Source organism: Stenella coeruleoalba (genome assembly GCF_951394435.1).
Source record: "Stenella coeruleoalba genome assembly, chromosome: 5".
Classification (NCBI taxonomy): domain Eukaryota; kingdom Metazoa; phylum Chordata; class Mammalia; order Artiodactyla; family Delphinidae; genus Stenella; species Stenella coeruleoalba.
This window is the reverse complement of record NC_137150.1, coordinates 75,620,504-75,645,341: the sequence shown is the minus strand read 5'-3', so window position 1 is coordinate 75,645,341 and position 24,838 is coordinate 75,620,504. Positions and strand designations below refer to the sequence as shown.

Below are 24,838 nucleotides of genomic sequence, written 5' to 3'. Positions count from 1 at the left end.
CACAGGAGAACTAGAGGGTGGATGCTCAGTCTAGGGTGGTGGTCCTCCCCACTTTGAGGTGTACATTGAAGAAGAAATGGGAGTGACTGGACCCTCTGAAGAGGGGTGGGATGGGGTGCAATTCTCACCCTGTTACAGTGCCACGGCTAGACGTTCTTTCCCACCCGGACAGGGAGCTTCAGCAGAGAGCTAATCCCAAGGGTGCCAGCCCCACCTGAACCCACTTGCTGCTGGTAACCCGTGTGGCCACAGGACCAGGTGGGAGCTGAAGCAGGATGGGTGCTCCTGTAAGTAATGGTTTCTGTGTCTCTCATGGCCTAAGCCAGTCGGTCCCAGCGGAACTGCTCTCCACCCAGCAAGCTCAGTCCGTGTGCTGCCCCTCTACTCAAGGATTCTCCACCCTTGGTAAAGGGCTCAGGCACCTGTGGCTTGACCCTGACTCCACCTCCAGCTGGAGCACACCCAGCACCTCATCCTCGCCAGCCACTCTTCCGCTGGCTGCCAGCAGGAGGCACCTCCTCACCTGTTCTCCTGTGCCTCAGGCCCACATCCCACCCTGTGCCCACGGGAGCTGGGGATGCTCCGCGGAGCCCATTCTTTTGTCCAGCGGATTAGGCCACTTCCGGCTATAATCCTTTCACAGCTCAACCTGCATCAAGGATGGTTTCCAAAAGGACCCGAAGTCACTCACAAGAAAATACAAAATTAAACTGATTATTTAAAAACTAAAACTGTATAAAAGCTGATAATATATGGAAAATGGTTTTCTAAACTAATTTTACAAACGTATCAAGCATTACATCTGTCCCCTAAGTTTCATGACACTCATAGTAAAAAAAAAAAAAGGAAACAGAATGGGTCACATAATTCTCCTTGCTGTGAGGATGCAAAGGCACTTCATCAGGAAACAGTGCTAATCTCTGCAGAGAGGGAACTGAACATCACATGAACGATTCCACCCATAGGGTTTTCAGAAAGAAATGCTCACTGTTCGGCCCCTTTTTAACATCAACACTTATGAAAGTAAGAAAAATATTAAAACATGACTTGAGATTTTTGCAGGGAACTAAAGCAATGTCATTTGGGCAGGGGTCTGGAAGCTTAAATACAAGGCACAGTGATTCTCAGGGCACCTCACCACGCATTCTGCAGCAAAGAGGGGAAGAGGAAGTTTCGAGGGGGAGGGGCACTCGGAAATGTGGTGGGATTATTAATTCCCATATGACTTGGGGGTGGGAGGACAAGAATGCTAAAATCCTACATTAAACAGAATACTCATTATAAAGAATTATCTCATCTAAAATGCTAATAGTACCCCTGCTGAGAAACAGTGGAAGGGGAATCAGTAATTAGCATGACTCTTTTAATGCCTTAAATACCAATTAAATCTTCACAGAGAGTTGACAGCAAAGACTACAAGAATGTCTGCTCTGGGAGTACAGATGAAGGGGGATGCAGGCTTCTGATGTGTCAGTCCTGCTGGTGGTGACATGCCGATCATTTTATAAAGGGATTGGAGCCTGATGAGTACTGTTGGTTAGAGAGAGAGCTGGATGATGGCGAGCTATACGCATGCCTGTGGAAAGGGACAAACCTCTCCCGTTTTTTCTTTCTTTATATGTCTAAATGAGGACACAGTTGGGACATCAAAACTGCACATCAACACATCACAGGAGAAACTAGTCTAGAGCACTGATTTTCAAAGTGTGGTTCCCAACTAACATCACCTGGGAACTTGTTGGAACTACCCCACGCCGGCTGAATAGAAGAAACTGAGTGGGTCCAGCCAGGTGTGTTTTAACAAGCCCTCCAGGTGAGCCTGATTCAGGCTCAAGTTTGAGAATAGCCAGTCTAGAAGGTTTAGGGCTGAACATGGCCATTGGTCACCAGAGATATTTTAGAAATGCTGGCTCACCCCTGTGCCTAGTCTCTATTAGACTCTGACAGGGAGGGGGATATTGCAACATGTCTGCTGCAGGCAAATGATCAGGGACAGAGGGTCTGAGAGGGAAGACCTAAGTGATGAGAAATGGGAGCAAAGAGTGAATTATCAGGGGCCAATTTAAGTCTCAAGTCAGATTAACCACCCTAGAAGGATTTTGTTTTATTGAAACATAGTTGATTTACAATATTATATTAGTTTCAGGTACAGATAGTGATTTACAGCATTTACAGTGATTTACAGCATAGTGATTTAGTATTTTTATATATTCCATTTAAAGGTATTACAAAATAATGGTTATAATTCCCTGTGCTATACAGTATATCCTTGTTGCTTATCTGTTTTATACATAGTAGCTTGTATCTCTTAATCCCATACCCCTATCTTGCCCCTCTCCTCTTCCCTCTCCACATTGGTATCCACTAGGTTGTTTTCTACATTGGTGAGTCTGTTTTACTAGATATATTTAATTTTTTATATTCCACATATAAGTGATAACACAGTATTTGTCTTTTTCTGTCTGACTTATTTCACTAGCATAATACACTCTAGGTCCATACACATCGTTGTAAATGGCAGAATTTCATTCTTTTTTATGGCAGAGTAATATTCCATTGTATACAGCACCTTCTTTATCCATCCATCTATTGATGGACATTTGGGTTGCTTCCATATTAGCTATTGTAAATAGTGCTGCTATGAACATTGGGGTGCATGTACCTTTTCAAATTAGTGTTTTCATTTTTTCCAGATATATACCCAGGAATGGAATTGCTGGATCATATGGTAGTTTTATTTTTAGTTTTTTGAGGAACCTCCATACTGTTTTCCATAGCAGCTGCACCAATTTACATTTCCACCAACAGTGTACAAGGATTGCCTTTTCTCCACATCCTCACCAACATTTGTTATTTGTAGACTTTTTGATGATAGCCATCCTGACATGTGTGAGGTGATAACCTGTTGTTTTGACTTGTATTTCTCTCATAGCGATGTTGAGCATCTTTTCATGTGCCTGTTAGCCATCACTATGTCTTCTTTGGAAAAAAATCTATTCAAGTCTTCTGCCCATTTCTTCTTTGGATTGTTTTTTTTTTTATATTGAGTTGTATGAGCCATTTGTATATTTTAGATATTAATCCCTTGTTAGTTGCATCATTTGCAAATATTTTCTCCCATTCAGTAGATTGTCTTTTTGTTTTGTTGATGGTTTCCTTTGCTGTGCAAAAGTTTTAAGTTTAATTAGTCCCATTTGTTTATTTTTGCTTTTATTTCTTTTGCATGAGGAGCTAGATCCCCCAAAATATTGCCACAATTTATGTCAAAGAGTTTTCTGCCTATGTTCTCCTCTAGGAGTTTTATGGTTTCATGTCTTATATTTAGGTCTTTAACCCTTTTTGAGTTTATTTTTGTATATGGTGTGAGGAAATGTTCTAATCTCATTCTTTTACATGTAGCTGTCCAGTTTTCCCAGCACCACTTATTGAAGAGACTATCTTTTCTCCACTGTATATTCTTGCCTCCTTTGCTGTAGATAAAGTGACCACAGGTGTGCTGGTTTATTTCTTGGTAGAAGGATTTTGTTTTTAATCAAACTTGTACTTCTCTTTGAATAGTCAATACATTTATATGATTCAAAAGATTCAAAGGGTATGCAGTAAAAGGTCTTTCACCCTCCCCTGCTCCTAGGTATTCAGCTCCAACTTCCCTTCCTCAGAATCAGCCATGTCATCAGTGTCTTCTAGGAATATGTTATAAAAATACATATATGTTTTTGTCCCCACTTTCTTTCTTAAAAACACACTGTTTTGTACCTTGCTTTTTTCACTTAATATATTTTGGGGATTATTCCATATTAGACACATCAAGAACCACCTAGAAGACTTCCAAGTATCTGGAAACATACAACACCCCAGAGACATGTGTGCCTTCCCTAAAGAGAAGGAACATCTGCTAGGCATTACATGATTCCTGTGGATTTCTTAGTGAACCCTCTATAGAGAAATTGTCCTGAAATTCTCGGTTTGGAGAACTCTCCTCAGGCCCTACTTGTATGCTGTGTTATAACAGAAGGAGGTAATATGGAAACTCTGAGGTCATTAAAGTCCAAGAATAACACTACCAGATAACATTAGCAACTAGTGGGTCAGACACCCTATGATACACAGCAGAGGAAAGCTTGAACCCTGGAGAGAACTCAAAGCAATGAGATGACTTGAACTTTTTGTCTGTAAGACTAATAACCATGAAACACATTTTATCTATAGGAATTCACAAAACACATGAAAGGATAAAGACATGAACTAGTGAAGAACACTTAGGTCAGTTTTCAACACTTAGAATCAGATATATAACAGAATAAAATTATATATATATATATATATATATATATATATATATATATATATATATATAAAATCCCTATCCTTCTACAAGCTTCAGTTACAGTAACAGTTCCTTCAGAATTACTTTTTGTTCTGTCCTTCAGCACTATTAGTAGGATTAATGATGTTGAGCACATTTTCATATACCTATTGGCCACTTGGATGTCATTTTTGGAAAAATGTCTATTCAGGTCCCTTGCTCATTTTTTAATTGGGTTATGATATCTTTGTGGTGGGTTTTTGTTTGTTTTGTTTCTGCTATTGAGCTATATGAGTTCTTTATATATTTTAGATATTAATCCCTTTTTAGATATATGGTTTTCAGATATTTTTTCCCATTCTGTATGTTGCCTTTTCATTTTGTTGACGGTTACCTTTGCTGAGCAAAAGCGTTTTAGTTTGATATAGTCCCACTTGTTTATATTTGCTCTTGTTGCCTGAGTTTTTGGTGTCATATCTAAAAAATCACTGCCAAGACCAATGTCAAGGAGCTTTTTTCTTATGTTTTCTTCTGGGAGTTTTAAAGTTTCAGGTCTTCTGTTTAAGTCTTTAATCCATTCTTATTTGACTTTTGTGTATAGTATAAGGGTCTAATTTCATTCTTTTGCATATGGATATGCAAAATTTTCCCAACACCATCGGTTGAAGAGACTCTTCTTTCTCCATTGTGTATTCTTGGACCCCTTGTCAAAGATTAGTTGACTGTATATGTATGGGTTTATTTCTGGGCTCTCTATTCTGTTCCACTGATACATGTCTGTTTTAATGCCAGTACCATACTGTTTTGATAAGTATAGCTTTGTAATATAGTTTGAAATCAGGAATTGTAATGCCTCCAGCTTTGTTCTTCTTTCTCAAGAGTGCTTCGGCTACTCAGAGTCTTCTGTGGTTCCATACTAATTTTAGGATTGTTTGTTCTATTTCTGTGAAAAATGTCATTGGAATTTTGATAGGGATTGCATTGCATCTGTAGATCTCTTTGGGTAGTACAGATGATTTAACAATATTAATTCTTCCAATCCATGAACACGAGCTATCTTTCCATTTACTTGTGTCTTATTCAATTTCTTTCATCAATGTCTTATAGTGTTCAGTGTATAGGTCTTTCACCTCCTTAGTTAAATTTATTCATATGTATTTAATTCTTTTTAATGCTATTGTAAATAGGATTGTTTTCTTAATTTCTTTTTAGGATAGTTTATTGTTGGTGCCTCCAGCTTCTGACACAGGTTTTAATGAAGACAAGTTCCTTCTGCAGGGAGGCACCCCTTTCCAAAGGCCACATCAATTCAGAGAGAAAAACCAAAACAAAAGCCCCACAGCAAGAGACAGGAAGGAAGGGAAGCTATTCAAACTCCCTGTCCCTCTCTTCCATAGCACACAATAGCTGAGTCCTCTACTGGAGAATCATGGCTCCAAAAGAATCCCTCTGACCTGGTGTTTTCTGGTTTTAAAGCCTGCGTTTGAGCACTGTCACTATGGCGACAAGTCTGGGATGCTCTACTCTAAGTGAGGAAGCTTATCCTTCAAACATGCTTCTTGAGTTAGCAACAAAGGAATTCACTGAACCTCAACTAATCTCATATTCTCCTGGGAGACCTCTCTCAAGAGGCACTTTCCTCCCCTTGCCCTCACAAACCTCCCAGGTTTACACTGTTCGGCCAACAACCACATTTACATAGAGATTTACAGTTTACTGTCCACCACATCACCCCAATCAAGCCCTGAGGAGTCCTCTTCAGTCACATGAGCCTCTTCTACAACAACTAAACAAAACGAGGCCCTTGGTTTTAGGGAGCCCTTCCCCGGAAGGCTAGCAGACACAGGCCCTGCAGCTGAGATGGGACAGAGGAAGGAGGAGCGGGAGCGTAGGGAACTTACCCACATGACTTTTTCTTTTCCGAAGGGAAGAATCTGCAGTGGCTTCTAACCCTGGCAGGCCTGATGCCCACTCCCCTGAAGCTCTTCTCAGTCTGTTCCGGGCTGTTGTTCTGCCTTGGCTCATGTTCTACATCATTCCCAGCCCCAGCTCTTCCAAGAGTGGCTGTCGGCTCTGGGGAATTTATCCTCCCTGACTTCCGAGGGGTCTTCCTTAAATATGAGTTCTTAGAGTCTGCCCTGGCTTCCTATAACATAGGTGTAAAAGGAAAACTCTCCTTTACTTTTCTCTACTCTGTGATGACATTCTGCTTCACTTCTGGTCCCCACATGTGTAGAGGTTTGCCCCTCAACAAGCAATTCTCTGCAACACCAGCTGAGTGTCCTACAAGTGAATTCAATTCTGACACTATCTACCTGGAGAGAGCATCAGATCCCACAGACTGCCCCCACTTCAGATACCAACTGCAAGTCCAGGTTGTTACCTGGACTTCTGACTGACTGGCTATAAATCAGAGACTCCCACGACTCCCCTCCTCGAGTTTGATCACTTGCTAGAACAGCTCACAGAATTCAAGAAAACAGTTTACTTATTAGATTAATGGTTTATTACAATGGATAGTAAAGAACATGAATGAACAGTCAGATGAAGAGATACATAGGGTGAGGTCCGGAAAAGTCCCAAGCACAGGGGCTTCTGTCTCGTGGAGTCTGGGGTATACCAGCCTCCTGGCACATAGATGAAACAACCCAAAAGCTCTCCAAACACCATCTTTTTGGGTTTTGATGGCGGCTTCCTGTCATAGGTACGAATGAATACATCATTGGCCACTGGTGATTAAGTCAATCTCTAGCCCTTCTCTCCTCCCCAGAGGTCAGGAAGTGGAACTGAAAGTTCCAACTCTCTAATCACCTGGCTGGCTCTGCTGGCAACTATCCCCCTTCCTATGGTTTTCTAGGGGCTTTCCAAAAATGACCTCATTAATATAAACTCAGTGGTTGAAACAGGTTTCTTATGAATAACAAAAAACACCCATTTCATCTTTATGCTCTAGTGCTACTTAAGGAGTTAGGAACAAAAGATGTCCATATAGTTCTTATCACTTACGAAATTACAAAGGTTTTAAGAGCTATTTCCAGGAAACATAACAAATTTATTACATCAGCGTATCACAATAGGCCTACCTCTTATTAGTTTTATAACCTTGAGGAAGTGATTTAACCTTTCTAAGCCTGTTGCCTCTTCTGTAAGATGGGGGCAATTACATCTATCCAGATGGTTCTGATAAGGACTGAGGTCACAGATACATTCTACAATTCTTAGTTCCCTCCCATCCCAGCCCACTCTGCCCTCAGGGGGTAGGCAGTCTCAAATCCTAAGGAGGTTCATAACAAAGAGACAAAATGATGTACCAACCTCGCATTGACCTCTCTACCTTGTGACTTTGGTCATTTCTGGGTGATATGTAATTCTTTTCCTCCGGTTTTCAAAACAAACAAATAAGGGAGGCTGTTCAACCTCATTTGTCTTTATTATGAGAGGCAATGAGGTAGGAACAAAGATCATCCTAGGAGATAAAACTTGGTTCCAGTCCTCCCTGCTCACTGAGTTCCTCAGCCTCTCTGGTCTCCAGGAGTTTCTTTTTAAATACCTTACCTGTCTTACCTCCCAGAGGAAAGGGGCTGGATACGGTGCTCTGTTAGAGCCCCTTCCTGCTCTAAGATCTCTGAACTTTAAGGGAGTACCAAACATGAAACGGGAGTAAATCAGACTTACCAGAGAGACTGGTCTTGCCCTCTAGGAGTGTTCTAAAGTGTTCTAAACTCTGCCCTCACTTCTTAAAATAAACATTTCATTTCGGAATAATTTTAGATTTTTAGAAAAGTTGCTAAGATGATGCAGAGAGTTCCTTTAACCAATTTCCCCTAATTTTGACATCTTACATTACCATGGTACATTTGTCAGAACTACAAAACCAACATTGGTACATTATTTACTAAATTCCAGATTTTATTTGGATTTCATCAATTTTTCTACTAATGTCTTTTTTTCTGCTCCTGGATCCAATCCAGGATACCTCATTGCATTTAGGATAAAACAACTTTTAAATGGTGAAAGATTTCCAACATAGCGACAAACAGATCTTCAATAAAAAGAACATCAGATACACTGGAGGCTATTTTTGAGCCCTCTCTTCCCATTTTCAAGCCCTTTCCTTTCTCCCTAGAGAAGCATCATCACAAACTCATTGTTTATCATTCCCTGGCATGTTTGCATGGATTCCTAAAAAGAAAATATAAGCATAAACACTATTTATTATTGCTTTTCAGACTTTAAAACTTATATAAATATTATTCTTTTCATATCCTTCCATACCCTGCTTCTTTCATTCAACTATGTTTTTGAGATCCATCTGTTAAGAAATATAGCAATAGTTCTTTTTGCTCCTGTGCATAAGATGTACAGCATTTCATTCTATGAGTACACCACTATTATCATTCTCCTACTGATGGACATTTAAACCGTTTCTTTCTTTTCTTTTCTTTTTTTTGCTGCAATAGATATTTTAATGCATTTGCTGAAACATAAGAAAGATTCTCCATCTAGGACTAGAATTTCTGCATTAAAAGGTGTAACCAGCTTTCTGGTGGAGATGACCTTCCCATGATAACATGACTCTCGCAAAGGATCTCATTCATCCCTCTCCAGAAGAGGAGAAGAAGAAACACAAGAAGTGCCTGGTACAGAGCCCCAATTCCTATTTCATGGATGTGAAATGCCCAGGTTGCTATAAAATCACCACCGTCTTTAGCCGTGCACAAGCAGTAGTTTTGTGTCTTGGCTGCTCTATTGTCCTCTGCCAGCCTACAGGAGGAAAAGCAAGGCTTACAGAAGGATGCTCCTTCAGATGGAAGCAGCACTAAAAGCACCCAGAATCAAGATGAATGGGAAACCATCCCAATAAACGCATTTTGGATACATCCTGTTTATTGTCTTGTTTTACTGCTAGGAAGCTCCTACCTCACGTATTCAGGGGCAACTCTAGAGTCAGTTGGGGCAATCTGTGAAATCAAATGAAGGCAGTTTCCAAGTCAAAAGTCCACAGGGCTGAATATAAGGACTCCTTACCAAGAAAGAGGAAAGCTGTTGATGCCAACACCGCAAAGAGGGTAAAGAGGAAAATCTGGTAAGAACCCAAGAACTTCTGGAGGACACCTTAATCTTCACACTGATCGACGCATTGGCAGAATAAAAGAAGATAATAGTTATTTAATACATCCAGGACAGACGCTGCATTAAAAATCTTGTGTGGTCCTAAGAGTATCTAGCTGAAGCACTCAAAACCTAGCCCTCTAAGAAATTCTTTTGCTTCTTACCAGAGAAAAAGGGGTGAACTGTACTTGGCTCCTCTACCTCTTTTTGGCTTTTTACCTCTCTAACGTAATAAACTACAATTATTGAGTCTCTCATTTCTTTTCAGCTTACAAAAGAATATTTCAATCCTCTGCCACTTTAAAGTGCCTGTTACCTTTCCTGTGCACTTTAACTCCAGGTAACATGCTTCCCTTCACCAAGTTTGTGACAATGTATGGTGATTCAACTGTTACTTTTAATCCCTCTAACCTAAAACATTTCCTTGGATCACCAATGATCTCTTATATCCAGAGGCCACTTGTCCTTTTTTATTCAGGTGTCATTTCTAGGGAACATTCTGATTTGTATATAACCTTGTCCTCAATAAATCTTCAGACTTGTGTCTTTGAAGCATTGAAAAAAAAAGGTGTAACTAAATTGTTCCTTAAAGCTGTTGTACTGATCTACACTCCTTTCAGAAGTGAATGAGTCTGTTGTTCCACGTCCTCATCCATCTTGGAAGGGCATTCATTTTATAAATTAATTTGGTGACAACTGGCATCTTTATAATGAGTCTTCCAGTTCATGAACACTGCCTTTTTTCCCATTTATTAAGACTTTTTTCTTTTCAGTAATTGTAATTCCTCCAAAAATTTCCTGTACATATTTTGGTTAGGCATACCACTAGGTATCTTGAAGCTTTTATTACTATTGAAAATGGGATCCTTTATTTATTAATTTTTCTAATTGGTTATTACCGGTGAATAAGATTTCTATATGCTGATTTTGTGTCTAGGGAAACTGGCAAGCTCTTCCTATATATTTTCTACTTAAAAAAACTCAAGAAAATCATATTGTATGCAAATAAGGACATATCTTTCCAACATTCACAACATTTTTCTTATCTTGTTGCATTGGCTAGAATCTCCTGTACAATGCTGAATATGAATGGTGAGAAAGGGCATCTTTATCTTTTTCATGTCTTTACTGAAAAGAAGCCTAGGGTCTTATTGTTAAGGATAGTTTTTGCTGGAATATTTTGATAGATGCTCTTTATCAAGTTAAGGAAATTCCCTTCTAAGTTTCCTGAGAAGTCTATTCAATCGTGAACAAACACTAAATTCTGACAACTAACTTTTCTGTTTCTTACAGATTGTAGGTATTATTGATCTGTTAACATGATTTATTACATTAACATATTTTCTGATGTTGGATCATTCTTAATTTCATGCATAAACTCTACTTAGAATGTAAATATTTGAAACAGATTTGCAACTATTCCATAAGCATCTATGTTTATAAATTGGACTGTTTTATAATTTTCCTTTCTTGTATTCTTCTTGTCTGGTTTGGGTATTTAGGTTATATTATCATTGTAAAAGTAGATAGCTTTTCCTAATTTTCTATTCTTTTAAACAGTTTGTTAATATTAGGATTATCTACTTCTTAGAAGTTGAATAAAGTACAGATGTAAACCACCTAAGCCTGATATTTTGGAGAGATGAGGTCTTGGTTATCAGCTTAAGTTCTTTAATGATTTTTGCTTTTTGGTATTTTCTATATTTTTTAAAGTAGTTTTGGCAAATTATATTTACCTAGAAAACTATGTCTTTTCCCAATCCAAATTTTGTCATAAAATTCTTCAGAGTAGAATCTTATGATTTTTATTATCTATTACGCATCTGTAGTTATAGTTCCCTTTCTTTCAAAATATTATTTGTAGCTCTTTTTTGAAAAATAAGAAACTTAACTAGGGATTTATCTATTTTATAACTCTTTTTGATCCTCTAAATTGCTTTCTATTTCATTTTGTTTGTCCTCTTAGTTTCCTTACTTTTACTTTTCTAAAGGCTTATTTTCTTCCTTGTCTATCTTCTTGAGATGGACATGCATCGACAGTAATAGTCATCCACACAATATGTATTCTCCCTTTGTTCTTTATTAGCATAACCCCTATTTAGTTTGGGAAATCAATATGCCAAGCTAAAAGACAAACAAATTATGTTTTTCAGACTCCCCTGCAGCTAGGAAATGCCATATGACACACTTGTTACCAACGACATATAAGTGGAAATTATTGGGTAGGGCTTCCAGGAAAACTCTTTAATTACAGGTAGCAGACTCAGCTGGTACCTGCCTCTTTCATAACCTGTCCTTTTCTTCCTCATCATGTTTGGAATGTGCATACAAAACTGGAAGTAGAGCAGCCATCTTACAACCATGAGGCAGCTAGCATGAGTATGAAAACTAAGTTTAGATGAGTCAAAAGTTAGAAGAGCCTGGGCTATCATGGCATCATGGAACCTCCATATCTGATTTGAACTGTCTACCTCCAAATGAAATCAAGTCCCCCATAAAACTGTGTTCCTCTGAGACAGGAGGGAAGAGGGCAGGGCACAACCATTAAAAGAATGATACAACCATTAAGAACAGAGTATGACATAAACTGGTTAGAACCTATTAGGCCCTAGATGGTGGAAGATTTGACTTCCAGTAGACCTTGATCCTCATTACACACTCACTGTAATAATTAGCATGCTAAATGACATACCCACAGGCACCATGACAGTTCCAAGGCCAACCATAAAAGGCCAAAAAGTGGGCAGTGGCCCAATTCCTGGAAATCCCCGCCCCTTCCCCAACATAGTTGGAATACTTCCAATTTATTAGCCTATGAAATTACCCAGCCCACAAAAACTAACCATCCCATATTTTGGGGCTGCTCTTGCCTTTTGAGATAAGACTGTATTCTGTCTATGGTATGTGTATCTCTCTAAATAAATCCATTTCTTACCTATCACTTTGTCTCTCACTGAATTCTTTCTGCTATGAAACATAAAAAACCTAAGCTTCATTAAATCCTGAGACCAGGTGTGCGATTTCAATGAAAAGACAGTGGGTTCAAGTCCAAGTCTGAATTTTGGCTGGGTTTGAGTCCCATTTGAGGTGTGATTGGGTTCAAGTCCCAATCTGAGGTGTGCGGTTTCACCTCTGCAAAGTTTATGATTAACCTCTCCAACCAAAACTTTATTTCCTTTTTTATCCTGCACCAGTTTCCCTCAGGATTGAGGAGTATCAAAGAAAAGGGGGGACTGAAACTGAGCAGGACCCTGCAGCGCCCTCCCAGGTACAAAAGCCTTTCTGTGTCCCCTGTTTCCTGTTTGTAGAAAAAGGCTTTAGTGTCCTAGGCCTTCCCTGATTTCCAAAGAGCTGAGCCAGTTATGATTTAGGGAAGTGAGGGAATGCAGAAACAAAGGAAAGGCAGTCAAGAAACAATAGTTCAGCAATCAGAGTCCTAGTTCCTCTTCAAGGGATATAAGTAACCATCTGATGCATATCTTTGAGTTGTTCTGCAGGAACTAAGACTCCCACCCAGGTGGAGGATGGTGACTACATGCTGACCACAAGCACAGAGACCCCAGACTGGCTGGAACCAGAAGGTTGGTGATTAAGATTCCTGAAACACAACACTGTTTCCTCACCGCCAACCAATCAGAAGAAAATCATGCCCTCCACAACCTTCAGCCCAAATGGTGCCTTTAAAAACCTTATAGTCCAGCGAGCCAGGAAGATGGATCTGAGAAAAACCTATGTCTCATATCTTCTTGGTTGGCACCCTCTTATCAATAAACTGCTCCAAACTCTGATGTTTCAGTTTGTTTGGCCTTACTGTGCATCAGTACAGGAACTTGAGTTTGACAAAACAAACTTCCTGTTACATGACAAGATTAAACCTCTAGGTCATTTAACCCATGATCATTTACACACAGCCAAATGCCATTTTAAATAATACAATATTCAACTATCTTTCATTTTATTTATTTATTTTTATTTTTATTTTTTTTGCGGTACACGGGCCTCTCACTGTTGTGGCCTCTCCCGTTGCGGACACGCAGGCTCAGCGGCCATGGCTCACGGGCCTAGCCGCTCCGCGACATATGGGAACTTCCCGGACCGGGGCACGAACCCGTGTCCCCTGCATCGGCAGGCGGACTCTCAACCACTGTGCCACCAGGGAAGCCCATTTTTTTTATTTTTAATAAATGTATTTAAGGTCATAAATTTTCCTGAAAGAAAAGCTTTCTTGACTAAACTGAGAGATCAACTGTGCTGGTCCAGACCAGAAAGACCACCTAGCCAACCCAAAAAGTAGTGATATAAATGAAAATGGCCATGGTTGAAGTCCCTAAATTTGGGGGTGGTCTGTTATACAGTAAAAGCTAACTAATACAGAAATTGGTTTCAAGAGTCGGGCGCTGCCATGACAAAATCCTAAAACATGTGGTGCTGGCTTTGGAATAGGGCAGCGACCAGAAGATCAGTAAGGAAACAGACTGCAAAGGTGGCCAAAATGAAAAAACAAACAAACCCAGAAACCCACCTGCTGTAGCAGGTCTGGAAAATGCCGACTCATACTATGTAGAGACAGAACAGTTGGTAAAAGTGAAGTTGACACTACCTTGAGAGGAAAAAAAATGAACCTAATGAACTTTCGGTTACAGCTAAGTAGATCTCCAGAGAGAATCTGGAAAGGGCCACTTGGGCACTCTTCACTGCATGTGATAAAATATGGCAAGACAGAAGAATGGGCAAAAGAAGGAAATGTTCAGTTTGCAACCAGAATTTAGATGGAATACAGCGGGCCCAGGGCCTGCTGTGTTGGAAAATAAAACTCTCATCTCCAGTCTCCCCATATCTGAATAGTCTTCAAGTACAAGATTCTTAAAGTAAAAGGAGACCTTAGGACAAAGAGAAAAGCAAGGGTATGGCCGCTTGTTAAGATCTCTGAAAGATTTAAGATAGTGCCTAGTATGCTTTCTCAACTAGACAAAAAGGCATGACAGAAGCCTAATCCCAAATCACAGCGAATAAATCTAGAGAAAAAATAATTGTGGGTATAGCTTTTGTTGAATAAAGCAGACTATAATCTGTTACACCGAAAGCCCAAAATGTTTAAAAAAACAAAAACAAAACAAAACTATACCAGCAAAAACACCATCAGCTTGGACTAGAGGGAACTAAGATTGATTAAACTGCAAAGAAGGCTCTAGGCTCTCAACTACCCATGGGCAGGAAGCCAGATGAGAAAGCTGCTGAACTGTTAACATGGCCATTTCTTATGGAAAGGAAAGATTTCTCAAGATGAGGAACCAAGGGACTAGAGAATGGAGTCTAGGGCCTTGGAGAACAATGGAATGGGAAGGCACTCCCAGGAAGCAGAACTAAGCCCTGATCAAGGGCCTAGGGGGAATTTTAGACCAGTGATTTTATGTATCCTCTGATCTTCCCCCCTTTGAAGGGATGCGTCTATTCAGTTAACCTGTCTCTATCTCACCACTGTACGTCAGGTGTGCAGGGAGAAGGTGACTTGTCATTTTAATTCACAGATCTCTGAATCAAGAGGTGCCTTACCCAAGGATCCTCATTCATCCTGATGTGATAAGATCATGAGATCGCAATCTTCCAGCCTGATGCTATATGTAGGATGAGACATGTAAACTGGGAGAAATGTGAATAATTTGTGGCAAAGGAGCAAACTGTGGTAGATTCTAAAAGCAGCCACACACGTCTATACAATGGAATATTACTCAGCCATAAAAAGAAACAAAATTGAGTTATTTGTAGGGAGGTGGATGGATCTAGAGTCTGTCATACAGAGTGAAGTAAGTCAGAAAGAGAAAACAAATACCGTATGCTAACACATATATATGGAATCTAAAAAAAAAAAAGAAGAACCTAGGGGCAGGACAGGAATAAAGCAGCAGACATAGAGAATGGACATGAGGACACGGGGAGTGGGAAGGGTAAGCTGGGACAAAGTGAGAGAGTGGCATGGACATATATACACTACCAAATGTAAAACAGATAGCTAGTGGGAAGCAGCCACATAGCACAGGGGGATCAGCTCAGTGCTTTGTGACCGCCTGGAGGGGTGGGATAGGGAGGGTGGGAGGGAGGGAGATGCAAGAGGGAGGAGACATGGGGATATATGTATACGTGTAGCTGATTCACTTTGTTATAAAGCAGAAACTAACACACCATTGTAAAGCAATTATATTCCAATAAAGATGTTAAAAAAATTTTTTTAATTAAAAAAAATAAAAGCAGCCACAAATTCTTTTCCTCCTACCAAGGGGTGGAGTCTGTTTCTCCACCCCTTGAATCTGGGCTTGGCCTCGTGACTTGTTTTTGCTAACAGGACATTAGTAAATGTAATACAAACAGAAGATTAAAAAGTGCTTGCAAAAGGAGGCTTGCTCTCTGGCTGCATTTGGAAGCCTGGACTATCATGTGAACAGCCTCAGTAGACAATTTGGAAGATGAGAGGCAATTTGGAAGAGAACTAAGGCATCCCAGCATGCAGGCCGTCAACTTCCAGACATTGAAGCTATCCTAGATCATCTAGCCAGCCACCAGCCCATCACAGATGTATGTGATGGTCAAGATCAGCTGAGCTGGCCCAGATTTTTAAAACTACACAGCTACCCCAAAGATTCTAGAGCTGAATAAGATAGTGTTTCTTTTAAGCCATTAAGTTTTGTAGTGGTCTGTTATGCAGCAAACCTCAACTGTTACAATTATAATTTTTTTTTTACATAGTCCATAATTATCATCTTCCTGACTCTGAATATGGCTTTAACATCCCTCCCCCCAGAATAGCCTGCCCCATATTGCTATTGTCGCCTAATTTTCATTTTAATCATATTTTTAAATCACACACACACACACACACACACACACACACTCACACACACTCAGGAATTTTTTATAGGTTAACAGTTAAATGAATATAAATATATTTAATCAATTTCTGTGTTCACTGTTGTTTATTATATTGTGCATCCGTTCTCATTGTTTGATTTTTTTCCTTCTAAAGTATATCTTTTAATAGTTCTTTTAATGAGAGTCTTGAGTTTATACCTTTGGTCTTTATTTTTCTCTCACTGCTGTAGGATAGTTTGTCTAGGCATAGTATTCTAGGTCCAACACTTAGAAGTTGTAAGTCTGTTTTCTTACTTCTCCTGCTGCTAAAACATCTATTAGTCATTTATTTATATATGATTTTTCTTTTTTTTTTCGGTACATGGGTCTCTCACTGTTGCGGCCTCTCCTGTTGCGGAGCACAGGCTCCGGACGTGCAGGCTCAGCGGCCATGGCTCACGGGCCCAGCCGCTCCGCGGCATGTGGGATCTTCCCGGATCGGGGCACGAACTTGTGTACCCTGCATCGGCAGGCGGACTCTCAACCACTGCGCCACCAGGGAAGCCCCATGACATATTTTTAACTCTGATTTTTAATTGGTTGCTATGGACTGAATGTTTGTGTCCCCCCTAAATTCATATGATGAAGTCTCAACTCCCAATGTGACTGTATTTGGAGACCGGACCTTTATGGAGGTAATTAGGGTTAAATGAAGTCATAACAGTGGGGCCCTGATCAGATAGGATCAGTGTCCTTAGAAGAATAGACAGGAGAGAGCTCGCATTCTCTCTCTCCCTGCTACGTCAGGACACAGTGAGAAGGCGGCCATCTACAAGCCAGGAAGACAGTTCTCACCAGAAACTAAATCAGTTTTGATCTTGGACTTCCCAGCCTCCAAAACTGTGAGAAATAAATGTCTGTTGTTTAAACCACCCAGTCTATGGCATGTTGTTATGGCAGCCCAAGCAGCTTCATATACTGGTCTCCCCCCTGCCCTTGATAGTATGCAGTTTCACTGCGATATGTGTAACTGTGGGTTAACTTTTATTTAACCTCCGTAGTATTCGGAGATACTTTTGATCCAAGAACTCATAGTTAGTCAACTCTGGAAAATTATTAGCCATGTATTTAAATATTGCTTCTCTTTCATTCCCTCTGTTCTCTCTTTAACTTTTATTATAGAATGTTGAAGCCAGTCAATTTATCTTTCATATCTCTAAACTTACAGGGTAAGTTTCTCTGTACTGCTTTCCAATCTGTTAACTTACTTCAGTGGTATCTAGGAATCAGTGTACCCTATCTATTGTATCTTTATTTCAATAACTACAGTTTTCATTTCACATTTTAATTTTTTATATATATCTGATCTCATTTATGCTTTTTTTCATAATTCCTTATTTTTTAATGAAAGTTATGCCTTTTTTTAGGGCAGGGCACATCCTCTACCTACTTATTATAAAGTTATTTTCAGACTAGTCTATAAAATTAATTTCATTTGGGATAATTTCTTATTCTTACAGTTGATTCTGTTACCTCATTTATTTGCAATTTTGGAGTTGCAAGTTCCTTTTGAGTCTGTTCTTCTCACTTTTGTTACTTTGTTCCTCTCTCTCTGACCCCATTTCTCCTTGACCCTCCGAGCCCCCAGTGCAGAAGCACGTTGGGTGTTACAGTCCCACAAGAACACGGCAGCCGCAGTCACAGAACCAGCAGGCAGCTGGGCTCAGTTCCTGGTAGCAAGGCTATGTGCTTGTTCTTGCCTTCCTTAGCCCACAACTCCTGTCCCAGTCTCCTCCTTCCCTCTCACACACCCAGCCTTCCTTCCTGACTTGGTGAGCTCTTCTTCAGCCCTGGCTTCAAGCCTTACTCTGGTTTCTCAATGCCTGCAGAGCACTCTTATTTTTTGGGTCCCTTTATTTCATAGGAGTCAAACTCTTCATAGCCACTGCCTCCAACCAACCTACAGCACAAGAAACTTCAGTCTCTGATCACCTTTTTGCAATTCTCTTCTTTTATGATCCACAGAGACGGTTACTTCACATCTGAGGCTGGTGATGTCCATTTTTTGTTTCTCTTTCCTTTTGTCCCTCAGAGATATGAGTTTGGGGAATCAGTTTTCAAAATGTAAACAAAATGTACATTAGGAATCTGGTCCTCCTTCCCAAAGTTGCACGTGCCCCCAAAATGAAACTTTAACAAAGGACAAGGGGATCATATGTGAATGTCAATCATTTCTCTCTTGAGCCAGAGAAGCATCTCCACCTCACTAAAGCCTCTCTGTCCAAAAGGCAAGCATGGTGAGGACGGCAAAGAGAACCACTGCTCTTGGCTACCATATACCCTGGAGATCTGGGAACTTCTCCTTTTAGATCTAAGCTATTTATTGATCAAACGAACCAGAACAGAGGACTTTGGCAAGAACTTGAAAGACTAATATAATCTTTCCCATTCATTCAAAAACTTCAGTTAGAAAGAATGGGATGGAAAGAGGACACAGGAAATACTGTGATGTGGCATATTCAAAACTACAAGTCCATTCTTTTTGGAACAGAACTTGCTACACTGGGGCATGGGCACCTGAGTCTTCAGTGCCTGTGACGTTGTCCTTACAGTTACTGGACAAATAAAGGGATATAACTGAGTCTGGAATTAATAAGTGGAGAACGCACAACACAAGTAGCTTTCCTTCCCCTTGACCTGGAGAGAGACGTCTTCCTTGCCTATAAGCATATAGGGAGAAATTTCACTTTCCGTTGGAACAACTCAATTTGGCATTCCCCTATAACATACCACCACAACTCTCATCTGTTTATCCACCGGGAACGTCCCCGAATTGGCCTCATCAGGGTACCAGGTGGGATGAGATGGGGCACATCAATTTCAGCACTAACTTCCAGGGGTTTACTTTTGTATGTGTGCTCATCTGGGGGGTTGCTTTCTGCCAAGTCTACCGTAACACAGCCAGTTTTCCATTTAGCTACACGACTCATTCCAATATTTATTGAGCATTTACTGATAAGAACAGCTCCTATGTAATGGGGCCCTCTGTTTGCATGACAGTGAATTTTATATACTCATTTAATCTTCACAGCCGCTAGTCATTCAAAGTAGGCACTGTTATCTTCATTTTTCAATAGAGAAAACAGGCTTAGAGAAGTTTAGTAGTTTCTCAAAGTCACACAGGCTGGAGCTTGAATTTGGATATGACTCCAAAACCAAAAATGTTTTTGTTATTGCAATCTGAGGACACCCCTTCTTTCCTATAGAGAAACTGTGTGTTCCAGGCTATGGCCCTAAGTTTTCTACACTGAGGCAAGGCCAGCCTAAAACAGCCCACTCCGGAGTTGTCCCCTGGCCTGTATATATTCATTTTCCCCTCCCACCTCCATTCTGCCATTTGTGCTTCTGGGGCACTAACAACTCTCAGCTACAGGCAGAATCAGACAGAGGCAACAAGAATTTTTGGGTTGCTATTGGTATTGGATTCTGGGCCCTTCTCATTCAGGGCCCCAAGGTTTCGTAGTTTTCCTGCTGCCTAAGCTCTGGGGATTTGTCTCCTTGTCAAGCTTATTTTTATCACTTGCAGTGGTGCCCAGATCCCGTGGTATTGGCCTTGGCCCTGAGGATGGTATATAATAGGCAGAAAAATGCAGTGGGACTTGGAAGAACTGAGAGGTCTCCAGAAAGGGAGAGGCCTCGAAGTACGAAGGAAAGGAAAACTGGAGCTGGTTTCCCAGAAATGTGGATGGGCTCTAACCTTCCACTCACTCCTTTGGCCTCTTTAGTAATTCCCTGGACAGCCTGGGAGAGTCATGGGCCTCAGCTCACCAAAATGCTTCTCCCCACTCCATCCTGACACCTAATGTGCTAAGTGCTTTGTGGGCATTACTTCATTTCATCCTTATGACATCCTATGAGGTATAGGTGTTATTATCTCCACATCATAGATGAGAAAACCAAGGGAAAGAGAAGTTTTATAACTTACACAAAATCGCACAGCTAGTAAATGACAGAGCTAGGATTTGAAACCAAGCAGTCTGATGCAGAGGCTGTATGCTAAACTACTACAGAAATAGCCTCATAGAAAAAACAGAAAAGATGGATGTAAAATATGTGTCTATAATTAGTTACAGGGATTTGGGGGGATTGGGCAATGCTTGGTCAACACCATATTTTGACTGGTGAAGGGCTAGGCTCTGTGACCTTCCCACACACTGTCTTCTAAAGGATGCCCGTTCAATTGGAGTGGACAGAAGGGTTCTTGGCCCACAGCACATTTGACTCACGGCACTCACTCAGTAAATGTTAGCTAGAGTAGAAGCCCTTTTAAATAACCTCCATTTACCAGAATACCCTTTTAGGCAACATTCTCCATTCCCTCTGTACCAGATACTGCCTGATGCCACCATGCTGAATGCTCAGGGCTACTAGGTATTCTCTAGTATACCTGAACCTTCTGCTCCTTCCAGGTAAGCTGTTTGCAAGAGTCAGCTGGCTTGTCCCCAAAACCACTTTTTCCAATTGTATTTACTACTTAGATTATATAAGTGAATTCACATATAATTCAGCCTGATTCAATCATACCAAATGCCAGCCATTTCCAGAAACCTAACCCATGTTCAAAAGATGAAGTGTCATCATAACACAAGATGTTAGAAAGACTGTCCAACTATCACTATCATAGAAAGACTGTCCAACTATCACTATCATAGAAAGACTGTCCAACTATCACTATCATAGAAAGACTGTCCAACTATCACTATCATATAAAGACTGTCCAACTATCACTATCATATAAAGAGGTTCTATAACTCAAGAAGAAAAAGACAAATCATTTAATAGAAAAATGAGCTAAGGACAAGAACGATTTACAAATAGCGAGAAAACATGGCAACGTGCCCAATCTTACCAGAGGTAAGTAAAAATTAAATTAACAGTGAGATAGCATTTACTATCCATTAGACTAACAAAAATTTAAATGACTGATGTCATCTGGTTTTGGTAAGGTATGGGCAATCAAACTGTTACCAGTAATTTCTTGTAGGCAGTAGAAACAATACATTCATATACATAAATACATTTTTAAGGGGATTTTCAGTGTTTTCGGATGCAGCTAAATAAAAAGCAAAACTCACCCTCAGAAGGAAGAAGGAACTGTTCTAAACCTTAAACACTATTCTAAAACTGAAATTCGAAAAACATTTACAGCAATGTGGCATCACCAGATGAAGAGGTGATAATACGCACCCTCCTAAGAGGACTACTGTGATTTAGACGAGGACTTCCTAGTGTGGTGATTCAGACGCCCATCTCCCAACTCTGCTGGCCTATCTTGGCGGGTGTGGCAGCGCCCATCCCCAGCAGGCCCGGCACAGGACGCCATGCTGTTCAGCAACACCCCTCTCTCTCTTCCCCACTCTCTCACGTACAAGGCTCGGGTTGCACTGGGGTGGACAGTTTGCCTCTCACATTCTTTGATCAGAACATTGCTGGGTCTCCAACCTCTCATGCTTGAAACAGACTTGCTGGTATTTGAGCCCTTAGGACACCCAGCGCCTGCAATAAAATAAAGACTCAGCTTCTCTTGGAGACCCACTGAGCCAAGGACATAGTGTTCTATCTATACAATGAAATGCAGATTTCCCAATAAAAGGCAAAATTCTTGACTTCGGGAGGTTGAATAGGATGGAAAAGAATTCCAGCTGGTTAAAGTTACGGCCCTGAAAAAAGCCCTGTCTGAGAATAATTCTTGTGTCTGAGGCCAAGATGCTGTCATCTTGCCACAGGCTGTTAAAATATTCACTCACGGCGTGCTCCAATCCTCAAAGCTGTGCCCTGAGACAGTCTAAATTGGTCAATAAACACAGTGGTTCAGTCTTGCTGCCTTCTCTTCTGAAATTAAGAATACTTTAGCTGAATTAGTGCCAGGGCAAAATGTACAGGAGGCTGTATTTAGTTAAAAACTGGTTGGACACAATGATTACATGTTAAGATCATGAAAGAAATGTCAAGAATCCTCCTTCCTGCTGTACAGCTGAAAGAAGAAAGCCATAAAACAGAGTCAGCTGTGTCCTGTGGGCCTAATAAGGTGGGCTCTGGGGTGAGACTGCTGGGTTTCCTCCACAGCACCATCACTTCCAGCTCGGTGACCCTGACTAAGTCTCCTGGCGTCTCTGTTCCCCCATTTCCTCGTCTGAAATATGGGGATGCTAAAAGAGCTCACCACATAGGGTCATCAGAAAGGGCAATGAGTTAATCCACTGAAAGCCCTGCTCTCCAAGGAAGCACTCAAATGTTAGTTATCACCCCTGGAAGGGAGAAGTGGTGGGCTGGAGAGAATGCTGAAGGACTCGAATGTCTATCACCGGTTTGACAACCCCTGTAGAAGGCATTTATTCATGTGCTCTGCCCAAGCTGTCCTCTGGCCATTTCATGTGTTCAGCCATTTACCTCTGACACTTACCTCGTAGCCCTTTGGGTGTGTGTCATCTCCCTAACTAGATGGTGAGCTCCTGGAAGGCAGAAGTGGTGTCTTCACCTAGCACAGAGTCTGGTCCCCAGTAAGCACTCAACAAATATCTGATTGACCCTGCTAGCTGTTCATATGCAGAGTGAACTGGACTCAAAATTAATCACACAAACTCCATTTAAATGGGCTTTTCTAGAAGCGCAGCTAAACTTTGCAGGATACATTCATCAAAACCAGAGATAGAGATGGGTCTCTGTGATCCACTGGACAACGGCACTAGAAGGTGCCACCCCTGCCACAGGCAGGGTGCTCTCTTACTCGCTGTCTGGGAGCTCTCGTCGCTCTCAGCAGGAGAATCCTCCCTGCCCGCAGCAGAGCTCCAGGCCCGCAGAGACCCCGTGCAGAATCCGGGCAGCCGTCTGCATCTTTCCCCAGGAAGTCTTTAAGGCCCTGTTGGCTAAGCCCCGGCCATCTGGACCGGCTCCTGTGCCACCTGGAATATTTAGAGACCAGCTCCAGTTCACAATCCTAGCTTCGTACTCTGACCTCCTGGCCACGTGTTCTCAAACTGCCAAGTTGTGCAATTTAAGTTGGAGAATCCTGTGTCTCTCGAGGTCATTTGTTCATTCAGCAAGCTTCCTAGAGGGTCTTCTATATTCCAGGTACTAACCACGTTCTTAAAATACCAAATCGTAATAAAAATGACTAACATGCCATTTACTGAATATTGAGTATGTGTCAGATACTGTGTTAAGTGCCCTCAGTCCATTGTCTAATTTAATTCAGGGAGGTTGGTATTATTCTCATTTTACAGATGAGGAAAATAAGACACAGAGATGAAGTAACTTGCTTGCACTCCCATGGTCAGTGAGCTGCAGGGCTGGATTAAGGCCTGAAGCCAAGTCGGTCTGAGAGTAAGCACTCTGATCACGAGGCTTGCTGACTCTCCCTGCCTCACTTAATCTATTTCTCTTCTCTAGCTTTATGACTCTTGCTCACGTCACCCTTATCACCTATATTCAAAAGATCTAAACAAATTGGATCTTGCCTATCTCACGGGCTCTTCTGGACCAGGTTTGATGTGACAGGCTATCAAACCCCTGACGCTAAACAAACAAGGTGAAGTTCAGGTTGGGCCGAATAATATCGCCTTTCAGCACCTCTTGCATCCCTCCTCCCTTGTCCACCTCCCCCTTCCCTACTTGTCCTTCTCTCCTTTTTCTATCTGCTTCCCAATACACCCATTCAGGTATCCCACGGGCTCCCCAGCTCAACCCCAAATGAAACTCACCCTGCTTCCTGACTTCTCTGCCAACGCTTTACACTTAGCTGCCTGGTATTCACGTTGAAACCTCAGAGTCATCAGCATGAGAAGGAAACAGAGCATACTGAATAAAAATACAGGCTCTGGGTTCAAATTCTGGATCTGACCCTACCAGCTGCAGGACCTAGGAACAAGTTACTTAATCTAGCTCTGTCTCAGTTTCCTGATCTGCAAAATGAGGATAAAAACAGCACCTACCAAAAAAGAAAGTGTTTTGCCACAAATGCGGCAGGAGCAACTGGATATCCATTAGGGGAAAAAAAGAATTTTGACTCCCCCATTTCATATGTTACACAAAAATTAATTTGAGATGGATGATAGATCTAAACACAGAAATTAAAGCTATAAAGCTTCTAGAAGGAAATATAAGAGATGATCTTTGTAATATGGGAGTCAGCAAAAGTTTCTCAGGATATGGAGAAAAGAACAGCCTTACAAAGAAAATGATAAATTAGACCTTGTCAAAATTTAAAACTTCTATTCATCGGAAGACACTGTTAAGAAAATGAATAGGCAAGCCACAATTAGGAAAAAGATTTGCAAATCACGTATCTGACAAATAAGGAGTATTCAGAATAAATAAAGAATCCCTAAAATTCAATAAGAAAAACCACAATTTTTAAATGGGCAAAATATTTGAACAACACTCAGAAAGCAAGATATAGGGATCTCAGAAACATTATACCACGTGACAGAAACTTCAAACCAGAGAGTACATACTGTACAATTCCATTTATATGAAGTTCTAGCAAAGGCACAGGAATCTATGATTTAAAAATCAGAA

The 24,838-nt window shown here is 40.9% G+C and overlaps 2 protein-coding genes across 6 annotated transcripts in view; one reads left to right on the top strand and one right to left on the bottom strand.

Annotated features, from left to right (window-relative positions):
* MYLK (myosin light chain kinase) overlaps window positions 1–24,838 on the bottom strand; it is a 268,618-nt gene that overhangs the window by 217,496 nt on the left and 26,284 nt on the right. The gene's annotated exons all lie outside the window — the stretch shown is intronic.
* Window positions 7,558–15,400, top strand: LOC307186915 (small ribosomal subunit protein eS27-like). Its single transcript, XM_079922593.1, has one exon. The coding sequence runs from the start codon at window positions 8,878–8,880 to the stop codon at window positions 9,127–9,129; it is 252 nt and encodes an 83-aa protein (XP_079778719.1). The 5' UTR covers window positions 7,558–8,877; the 3' UTR covers window positions 9,130–15,400.